At 44.0% G+C, this 11,572-nt stretch overlaps 1 protein-coding gene across 1 annotated transcript in view; it reads right to left on the bottom strand.

Annotated features, from left to right (window-relative positions):
- ISM1 (isthmin 1) overlaps positions 1-9,522 on the bottom strand; it is a 74,719-nt gene extending 65,197 nt beyond the window's left edge. The window contains exon 1 of the mRNA XM_012780831.2: positions 9,199-9,522. Coding sequence (XP_012636285.1) covers positions 9,199-9,336 — 138 coding nt within the window. The 5' untranslated portion in view covers positions 9,337-9,522. The remainder of the gene's footprint in view (positions 1-9,198) is intronic.
- Positions 9,523-11,572: the final 2,050 nt, after the last annotated feature.

Here is an 11,572-nt window from a genome sequence, read left to right on the forward strand (position 1 = left end):
TGCCTGGGTCAGGCCAACAGGAAGAAGGGGTAGTTAACCTACTGTTTTTACTTCTACTCGGTTTACAAAAATAACTTTCCAGTGACGCATGCTGATCCGTGCTTGGGGAGTTGTTGCTAAACTATATTTATCAAGGCACCTTGGCCTCTGACTATAGCAGGCATTAGATGACAATCCCACACACCTCCGAGGACTCCCCATTGTCACTCATCCTCCCACCTAAAATAGTGAATGACTATGGGATCAGTTTCCCAGGAGAGAAAGGACCAGTTATAGCTCTAAGCTCAGGAATTTATAGGCTTTTCTTAGGCCTGACCTTTCCCATCCCTGCAATTCTGGAATTCCCCTCTTCCCGATTGCTTGGGAGGGCACTGGGTGGCCTGATTCTGTTGCTGCCTGTAGCACGTCTGTCTCTGAGGCTAACGGAATTCGTCACTGTTAATGAGAATAAGCAGCAGGTGCCTCACGGTCACTCTGTACCTTTCCAGAGACTTCCCATATTGTTGCTACCTAGAGAAGTATTCATTATTCCCGAGACTAGCTTGGGCACTGCTTCATTTGGTTTGAGCTTTCCCAGAAGCAGACCCTGAGAAAAAGGGTAAGTAATCTATTAATATTTGAGGGACGAGTCCAGAAATCTCTGGTAGGGGAAGAGGAAGAAAGGCAGGAAAGAGAAAGAGCTATAAGGGTGCATTATCCAGTCAATGACCATAGTGGGCAGTGGGGCAGTGAGTGCTTAGTCCCAAGAAGAACACTGGGCAGTGGCATATGGTTTTTATCAGCAATGTACTTGATCTACCCTCTTGACTTGTATGCCACAAAAGGAAACAAATTAAGTGTTATATATTTTATGTTCACAGTTTCTCATGAAGTTCTTGCGGAAGGAGATTATATAAGGTTTAAATAAGATGCAAAATGAGATCTTTTTTCTTTTTTTAAAAACATACTCCCTTCCTGTTTCTTTGGAATCACTGCATATAATCAGGGCATTACAATGATGCCTCCATCCCCTCCCCTAAATTATCTCTTGTCTTTTGAGGAATGAATAGAAACAGAGGGATACGCTTAGTTGTCACTGAAGAAAGGGGCTTCATTGCCTTTCTTTTCTTTACAAATCATAAAACCCTGAGCCAACAGTTGCAAAAGAAAAAAAAAGATGTTCTCATAAGATGAGAAATAATAGAAAGCACTAGAATGCTATAAAATAAGACCAATGAAGACAAGTTAAAGAAACTGAGATCATGGAATTTGGAGATGACAGAGGAGCTATTACATATTAATCTCAAGTCCTGAGAGATAAGTTTCTTGAAAAGAGAGCAGCCACCTACTCATGAACACTGGGAAGAAGAAAAAAAGTGCACATTAAATTAAGATATAGCATAAAGGATGTTCTGATATTAAGGGTTGTTTAAAAAAATACTTGTATGACATATAGAAGATGCTATTGAGATTATTTCCTTTGGAGGCTTTAAAACCAAAAGAGATTCTTCTTAACTGAATGAATAGTTCTCATGACATCTGGGGATGTCCCCCAACCTCAAAGATCAATGTCTTTTAGACCATGGGAAGAAGAGAATGAATGAAGAAGCAGCATAAATAATAGAACTTCCTTTTGGTTTATGTAAAAGGGAAATAAAATTATAGTGTTTCAGTTCAAGGTGGCTAACCAAGCATTTGTGTTTACCTTTTTTCTCTTTTTAAATTCTACTGAAAATCTAGAAGAACTAGGAAAATCAATTCACAATGGAAGGAGAAAACTGAGAGAAGAGCCAGCCACCTATAGAAGAGGGAGAGATAAATGGTAGATATGAAACAAACAAACCAATTGAAAGTGAAACACTACTAAGCTGAGAAAATGAAAACAGATATCTCTAAAAAAATGAGTTTTCTTACAAAAATTCTCACAATAGTATCAAGAACAGTGACTGTATCAGCTTTCCTACTAGATATTTACTCACAAGAAATGAAAACATGTCTACAGAAAGGCTGGTACAAGAATACTAATGTGGTCTTGTTCATATTATTCATAGCATTGGAAACAAACCAAACACCCATTGAAGGGGTAATGGATAAACAAATTGTGCAATAGTCATATAATGGAATACCACTCAGCAATAAAAAAGAGAAATCTACACAACAATGTAAATGAATCTCAAAAACATTATGTTAGGCCGGGCGCGGTGGCTCACGCCTGTAATCCTAGCACTCTGGGAGGCCGAGGCGGGCGGATTGCTCGAGGTCAGGAGTTCAAAACCAGCCTGAGCAAGAGCAAGACCCCGTCTCTACTATAAATAGAAAAGAAATTAATTGGCCAACTAATATATATATATAAAAATTAGCCGGGCATGGTGGCGCATGCCTGTAGTCCCAGCTACTCGGGAGGCTGAGGCAGAAGGATCGCTGGAGCCCAGGAGTTTGAGGTTGCTGTGAGCTAGGCTGACGCCATGGCACTCACTATAGCCTAGGCAACAAGTGAGACTCTGTCTCAAAAAAAAAAAAAAATAAAAAAAAAATAAAATAAAATAAAAAAAAACAAAAAAAACATTATGTTGAGTGAGAGAAGCCAGGCACGCAGAAAATGGCATACAGTGTGATTCCATTTATGTGAAGATCTGGAATAGGCAAAACTAATCTATGGTGATGGGAGTCAGACATTGGTTGTCTCTGGGAGGAATGAATTGCCTATAAATTTGCACTAGAAGACTTTCTGGGGTGATGGGGCATATTCTATATCCTAATTTTGATGGAGGCTACATAAGCATATATAATTGTCAAAGATGGAACTGAACCCTTAAGATTTATCCATTTTGCTGTATATAAATTATATATTGTTTAAAAAACTTTTAAAAATGTACAGAGAAAGAGAAGGGGGAGAGGGGAAGGCAAAGGAAGGAAAAAAAAAAAGAGAGAAGAGGCTACAGAAGTTGGGAGAGAAGACTGGGGCAGGAAACTGATTAAAGAGTAGAAGAGCTATTTATTCAGTCCTGGGTTTTAGAACATCTGAATCTGACATTTGGTATGAGAGCTCAGTTATGAGATATTCTTTAGACAAGGGACTGGGGTTGAAAAAGCTGGAACATTGAGCCAAAACATTAAAACACACTTGAAAAACACAGATAAAATGTACGAGAGGAAAAATTAAGAGACAAAGAAGATAGACCTAGGAATCTCAATATTAGTTTCAAACTCTAATAGGAGTTCCAGAAGGAGAGTACAGGGACATCAGAATTTTCATCAGAAACATGAGATGATGTAATAAAATTGAATTATATCTTCAAAATCCTCAGGGGGAAACAGAACACAGCTAACTGCCAAATTAGCACTTAATTATGAGAACCAAATAAAGATATGTTTAAAAATATAGGTTCTCAGAGGGTTTACAATTAATACATTCTTTATATTTTGTTTTAAAAAAGTTCAAATAGCTGTTTAATTTTTTTCCATCAGAATCATGGAATCAAAGTTTAGATTTCAGAAGAATATTCTATTGAAGGAGAAACACCTGACCTTATTGTGAATGCTATTGTAAATTCAATTTAAAAATCCAACACTGGAGATAAAAACTTGTTTTCACAGTGATATTTCTTAAAGAATGTTTGAAAGTAAAGTTCAGCAAAATAAAAGACGAATATATGAGATCCAAAAAGCAGCACCAAATAAAGAAATAATTAAATCTTATAGTTAAATCTAAATAACAATTGGGAGCATAATAAAACTGTTAAGAATTGATTCCTAAGACACATATAATAAAAAGGAAAAAACAGAAAGAAAAAGAAATATTCTAGCACTAATGTTTCAGAAAATATGATTAAACTAGTAGAGATAGCAGATAGACAATACAGAGAAAAAGCATGTCTTGTTTTGACGGAGTTTAGGTTATAGATACTGATTAATCCTTAGCATTGATAGAAAAGTAGAAGTTCACAGATGTTTGTTAAAATGTTTAAAGTAACAGAAATATAACTTTCAAAACATAAGTAAAAATGAGCAAAACAAATCATATTTAAATATTTATTAAATGTTTAAGTGCCAAGTTCTGATAAAGCACTTAGCATGCATTCAATCTTTTAGTCCTTACAATAACACTTGGAAATAGTTATTATATATTCATTTTACAGATGAAGAAATTTATACATAGAGAGGCTAACTCTCTTGCCAAAGGTCACAGAGATAAGTTTGGGGGTGGGAAGGAGGCAAAATAGAAAAAATTGAAAATTTGACAATAGGAAATAAATTGAAAAAGTATCTTCAAATTTATCAGTAATCACAATACATGTAAATGGGTTAAATTCATTGATGTATTGCATGGGAAAATTTAGCTATAGGTTATTAATAAGAGAGATATTTAAATAAAAAACAGCAAAGAAAGTTTGAAAATAAAGATGGGAAAAAGACACCTAAACAAATTCCCCTAGAATATAAGCTGACGTAAATTTCTTTGGCTAATAGAATGCAACTGAAGTGATATACAAGCTTATCAAAAGGCCTTGCAACTTCTGTTTTTACTCTGTTGCTGCTCTGAGTCCACCATGTAAAGATGTGTGTCCATCATGTAAAGATGTGCGAGCTAGCCTTCTTGAGAATGAGAGATTAAGTGGAGAGGGAATGTAGGTGACAGTAAGCACCAGTCATCAGACATATGAGGGAGGTCATCTTGGACCAGCTGGCCCATTCCCAGCCAACAGATGGTTGTAGCTACATGAATAATTTTAGTTGAAATCACCAGAAGAACCACCCAGCTGAGCCCAGAGCAAAATTCTGATTTATAAACTCATGAACAAATAAAATGGAGGTTATGTTAAGCCAATCAATTTTGGGGTGGGTTGTTCAGCAGAAATAGCTAAGTGAGACCATTATCTACCATTTATAAAGAATTCTACTGATAAAAGTAAGCAGCTTGACTGCAAAATGGGCAAGCAAGTCACGAAACAAGAAACACAATGTCTGTTGACTTGATTCAAAGCTTGAAGAGGCTTGTTGATGGATTAGAACTAGGACTTGGGCTCTACAGTCAGTCTCCCTGGGTTGGATTCCTAGTTCCCTGCCACCACAACTGTGTGGCCTTGGACAAGTTACCTAAATCTCTTCAGTCCTCAATTTCCTCATCTATGAAATAGGTACATAAATGCTTTCTGTCCTATAGGCTCATTGTAACGTTACTTGTATTAACTACAAATAAATTATTTTTTTGCTTCTACTGCTGTAAGTGGCTCTGATGAACTCTTGAATCCAAAGCAGTGAATGAATACAAGAAGCTAAGCTGTTTTATAGAAGGCAGTAGAGGAATAAAAGAGGGAAAGTGTTCATAAAGATAATGCTTGCTTAAATTTCACTGCCTTAATAGTTCTAGCTTTACTACTAAAATATGTAGAAATTCATGATTCTGAATCTAACTGGGATTTAGTAGAAAGGCAATTGTTTGAATTTCAAACAAAGAAGATATAATTATCATTATTACCTGTGGATTTTATATTTTGGGATATTCTGTCTTCTAGATGTCTTAATTATATACAATTATTTTCTTCTTATTATTAATTAAAGACATATGGCAGTGATATAGCACCTCTTGTATATTCCTGGATAGAGCTGGAGCCCATTCTACTAAGTGAAGTATCTCAAGAATGGAAAAGCCAGCACCACATGTACTCACCAGCAAATAGGTATTAATGGATCAACACCTAAGTGGACATATAGGAGTAACATTATTGGGTGTTGGGAGGGTGGGAGGGGGGAGGAGGGGATGGGTATATACAAACACAATGAGTGAGATGTGCAACGTTTGCGGGATGGACACGCTTGAAGCTCTTACTCGAGGGGGGATGGGGGGCATGAGCAATATATGTAACCTTAACACTTGTACCCCCACAATATGATAAAATAAAAAATAAAATAAAATAAAGACATATGGAAGAACTAATCTGAGCATCTGAGCAACATAAGACAAATATTTCAATGAGAAGATTTCATTTAAAAGCAAAAAGCAAGTTGATGTTTACATGCACTTTTTGCAGCTATTGCAGACAACTGTATGCTTTTTTATTAGATGCTTTTAAAATATTGAAAACATTACAAAGACTAACATCATTATTTTTATAAGCTAGTTAACCAATAGAGATAGTGTGCTCAAAGCATTTTACTGCCACCTTGTAATGTCATACCTATAGTATAGGGGCAGTCATTTACAGAGTCAAAAATGTATACCCTACTATGCTGAAATACCAAAAAAAGGTTAGATAATGTTTATATAGATGTGTATGTTTGTATATAAAAATGTATGTATGTGCATATGTACATATATATGTTCATAGTTGACACAGTGAGACTGTCAAGATGAATTTGGAAATATAAACTGTTAAAAAGCTTTCTCTGTTTCATAGCCAGCATGATTTTACCAAGAACTTGCAATAAAAGAATACTTCAAATATTTTTACACTATTAAATAACAAAAAGAAATTAAGAAGCTTCTAGCTGTGCAACTTTGGGCAAGTTACTGAACCTCAGTTTCTCCATTTGGAACAGGAATAATGATAGTGCCTAATTCATGAAATTTTTGTGAGGATTAAGAAAGTTAATATATGTAAAGTGCTAAGAACAGTGCTTGCCACATAAAAGGCACTTAATAAATCTTAGCTATTATTGTTGTTATTCTTACTACCGCTTTATTGGGTGTCTTTGATATGTCCAACCCACCAAATCTTAAGAATGTGTCTCTTTTCAATGATCCCAAATATACTATAAGTTTGGTTAATAAACTCACCATTGTGTATTTCTGACTAAGCCAACCTTATATTTTAGAATGTTTTAAGGTAAGATAACAACAAAAATAATGTATAAGGACTGATTACTTTTCTGGTTACAAAGAAGGATTTTAGCAGCTTGGGATATCACAGGGCCAACAATTTTAGATGAAGTTTAAGATTTGGGTTTAAAACTTCTGGTAAAAAGAAAGAATACAGTGTCCAAAGTTTTGTCTTCAAATGCACCTGCTACTAGCAAATCCACTTTCTGGGGCCTGCAAACGACACACTAATAAATGTCTTTTGCAGACCTCCTCACTTGGCAGAACATACTCTCTTCATTTGAATGGTAATGCCTTTGGAGAGTCCGAGGGCCAAAGAAATAACTTGGGTCAGGAAGAGTATAAAACTTTTATAATAACAAATTACAAAAGAGAGTAAAATTATGAACTAAACTGTTAAACTCATCATCCTGCTTGAATAAGTATGTGCATTTCGTGGACAGTATAACTGAGCACTATTACAAGATAAGCTGAAGCTGGTGGATTAGCAGCTCCTTGGGACCCAAGATATTTCTAGGAGCATAACTCTTTCTAAATCCCCCATTTCTTCCACCCTCTTGGGGCAGTTCTTCAGCTAATGCCCCTTTTGAGAATTCAATCCACTTCCCTTTTAGAGTTGCCATTTCCACAAGCTGCTTCTCTCATTACTTTACTGTTCAAGCGGAAAAGGCCAACCCCAGGTTATTCTAATGATAGCAAACACCTCATAAAGAAACCTGCCAAATTTACTTTTCCACAGAACATCATTTTTATGACTTTTTTGTGAGTCCATGAGGAAAGAAAGCATCATGTATAAAATATGACCTCCAGAAATCTTGAAGATACTAATAATTATCCCTACAGTGTTAGATCGGTGGGTATATGGGTCTATAGGATGGTGATATGTTCACTTTCCCCACAGGAATTCATCAGTGTGCCACTGTACCTTATTACCCACGAGAGGAGATGAGAGTTGCCCACAAACTTAAGGCATTTTTAGAAATGCCCCCAATTGAAAAGAACTTTAAGCTTTGGGGTGTATTCTTTTCCATTCCTGGTTTTGTATTTGTGTGCAGGGATCACCTTGCGTTAGTCTATAACACCCTGGCAGAGACAAAACTTGGTGTAATTAATCCAGAGTTTGGAATGTGTGAACATTGGCAAGTTTCTTAACCTCTGTACCTCAGTTTTCGAATCTGTAAAAGGGGGATATTAAGTGCATGGTGTCTCATAGGGTTATGATTAAATTAAATGGATTCAATTCTGTCAAGCACTTAAAACAGTAGCACATAGTAAGAACTGTGGAAGTGTTTAAGTGAGAATTCTCTCTTTAACAGTAAATTTTTCAAAACAAATTGCATGAAGACGTAAAAAAATGAATTAGTAGAGGCAAAGGACTATAAAGTCCTTTGGGAACAATGCTTATTTCCGCATTGCAGAGTAAAGGGTTTTAGAGGGTCTGCTTCCAGGAGGAGATTTTAGGAGCCAGAGAATGAATCCCCACTGCTTCCTGGGAAAATCCCTGCTCACTTCTACTGGAGCCTCAAGTTTACAGCTGTCACGCCCCTAGACCCAAGGAAAACCGCTTTCCAAGGGAGCCCCAGGAAATCCCTACCCGGGCAACCCCTTATTCAGAAAACAGAACTCACATTGCATCCGACTCCCGCTATGCCCTCCCCAGTAGCGACTCCTCCCCTGCCTTGGAGCTGAAAGATCAACAGAATCCCATTCCTAAGGCGACCTTCAAAGAGAAAGATACCTGGGAAGTCTTTGCTACAAGTTTAAAAGCACAGGTAACCCTGGCCCAAATCACAACAGGTGCCTTACCCTCTGGGCCCTTCTCATGACCAAAGGGCACGCGGGGGCCTCCGCATAGGAGACACAGGACCAGCGTGGGCCAGGAGTGGGGGTCTGCTATTCTCCTTGGGAAATTATGTCCTGATCTTTAGCATTGCTTTCTGCAAGGGCAGGCTCACCAGAGTTCTTTCTTCCAAACATACTTTAAGGATACTGTCCTATAAGGTCTCCTTGCGTCCCCCTGCCCGCCTCTAGTAGCGTTATTCAGCCTCTAAAGGGCAACCTAGGACTGGCAGCACCCCAGAGCAAACACATTCTCTACACTTCTCTGCTCATCCCAAACCTCGCCTGCCCCCACCCTCCACCTCCCCCAGGTAACTGACCTGCGACAGAGAGATCTGGAGGTTGCGTCCTGCAGACCTCTGAGCCTGGTCCAGCCTCCAGGCACATACCCCCGCTCCACCTCTCCCTAATCAAGTTGCCGGGGCGAAGCTGCTGCCAAAACAGTTGCTCTTTGGTGGGGCTGGGGACCCGCCTCCTCGCAACCGTCAGGCGCTAGCTCAGCACCCCGCCACCCGGTCCCGCTGCCTGCCGCACACGCCCCTGTCCAGCGGCGCACTCACCTGCAGCTGGGCTCGGCTGGCGTTGCCGGCGGCCCCGTCGGCCCCGTCGGCGGCTCCCGAGCCGCGCAGCACGGTGATGTGCAGTGTGAGCAGCAGCAGCCCCAGCAGCAGCAGCAGCTCGGCCGCCAGACGCACCATCCTCTTGAGGCGCGCGGCTTTAGGACCCGGCGCGGCGGGCGGCGGCTGCGGTGGCGCCGGGGGAGGAGGAGTAGGAGCCCGGGAGCCGGGCAGCGCGGCTCCCGCCTCGGCCCCCGCCGGGGCCCCGCTCCCCGGGCCCGCGGGGCTGGCGCTGGGCGCGGCGGGGCGCGCCGGGCCGGGGGAGCAGGAGCCGCCGCCGCCACCGCACCACGGCGGAGCCACCGCGGGGCCGGGGGTGTCCAAGCCGGCTGCGGAGCAAGCCCCGGCGCTGCCCGGCGGCGGCAGCGGGGACGGGGACCGGGGGCTGCCCGGGACCCGGGCCGGGCCGGGGGCCGCCCTGCGGGCAGGGGGCTGCGTGGTCGGCGGCGGGGCGGGCGCAGCCGAGCCCCCAAGCGCACATGGGCGCCCCAGATGTGGCCGCGGCGCCGCGGCTGGAGCGGGAGCGGCCGCCAGAGGAGCGCGGGGAGGAGAAGGAGGAGGAGGAGGAGGAGGAGGAGGAGGGCTTCAGCTGCGGCCCGGAGTTACCTCCACGCTTGGCTCCCCCGCCCTCGCCGCCCCGAGCCACTCACCCGGCAAGCCACCTCCACTCTTCCCCGCGCTCCTTGGGGCCGCGGGCCGCGCCGCCCGGCACTCACAGTCCCTGGGTGGGCAGGATCCAGATGGGGGCCCCGGGCACACGGAGGTTGTTACTGTTTGGAGGTGGCCGGGGCACCCCTCTGGCGTCTGCGTCCGACTGCCGGGCTGTACCAAGTGCGCGCTGCCGAGGTCGCTGTGGCGGGCGAGGGCAGAGCCCTCGTGCGCACTGAGGCCCGGGGCTGTGGTGGGCAGGGGTGCCTGAGCGAGTTTAGAAACCTTTATTGGCAAAGTGGAGCTGGAGTTGTGGTGATGGAGAACCGAGGGGGCGCCCGACAATCCAGGTGTCTGTCTGCGACTGTACACCCCTGCCTAAGCAGGCGAGGCAAGCGGGGAGTGACAAAGTGTCGTCCCGGAAGGATCTTGACACTTGCTCCTGGACCCGGGACGGCCCGATAGCTGGGCACTGCTGCTCGCGCGTCCGCGGCGCCCAGCAGAGCCAGGGCAAGGAGGTGAGTGGGCTCCGCGGGGCGTGGGTCTAGTCCAGCGCGCAGGTGTCGCGGCGGGAAGCTGCAGGCGCGCGGTGTCCGCTGCTCAGGAGCTCAGGACGTAGATGGGGCACTGGGGAGTGAATGTCAACTCTGGCAGGCTTGGATCTGGGGGGCTCATCCCGGGGGTGCAGCTCCAGGAGGGGATTTGGGGGCTGGCGTCGCGCAGCCGTCGCTCCAGGGCCACCGCCTCATGACCTCGCTGCAGCCTCTGGCTCCCGCGCGCTGTTCATGCCTTGCAGGGGGCAGTTGGCGAATGGAAGGACTCCGGGATGGAGCTGAGGGCGTGGGGTCCTCGCCTCGGATACCAGAGGGAACTGGGTCCCGCGATGGGCTCAGGTCACCGTCGTAGCACCGCGCATTTCCCTCCCTCTTGATCTTGCTCTGGCTCCCGCCTTACCGAAGTGGTTCTGAGTGGTGGAGGCTCAGCGTGGCTGGGGCCTTTTATACTGTGTTTCCTCCGCCTCCCACCCCTTGTTTCCTCCCTCCCTCCTCCCCTGCGCTGCCGGCCCAGCCCTTCCCTCCCAGTGAGCCGAGCCCTAGTCTAGGCGTTCGCGCACGTTCGTTTCGCAGATGTCCAAGGCTGTCTCGCATCCCGGATCACAGTGCCCGGGGACGGGTCCTCCGGATTCTCCCTTCCTTGGTGAATGAAATTAAACAAACAAGACTTTCTTGACAGCACGTCCCTCAGCAACCCCCCACGCCCCCAATTTTCTGCCCTCGGCTTCCTAGAAACTGTTGTAGAATTCTTAATTTAACTATCTTTCGAGTTTACATCTACGCGAGGCACCTCGGCCAAGTCCTACCGAATGAAGACAAACACTTGCACCGTTCCAGAAGTTCCTTAGATCACCCGGCGCTTTGCAGAATTTAAATAGCGGTGCTTGTTGTTAATGGACGGTGTGCTTGCCGGCTGAGCTCATTTGTGTAGGGGAAAGGAAGGGCTAACTGACTCCTTAAAGATGCCTGAAGCATCTTTAAAATTCTAACTAGCTCCAGCATCTTATTAATAAACTGGCAGCTGTTTATAGGGCCCGTGATATCTTTTCCTTTTCAGTAGTTTTTTTTTTTTTTTTTTTTTGGAGGGGGTGGGAGGAAGAAAGGGGAGATGTTTG

This window comes from Microcebus murinus, chromosome 16 (assembly GCF_040939455.1).
Source record: "Microcebus murinus isolate Inina chromosome 16, M.murinus_Inina_mat1.0, whole genome shotgun sequence".
Classification (NCBI taxonomy): domain Eukaryota; kingdom Metazoa; phylum Chordata; class Mammalia; order Primates; family Cheirogaleidae; genus Microcebus; species Microcebus murinus.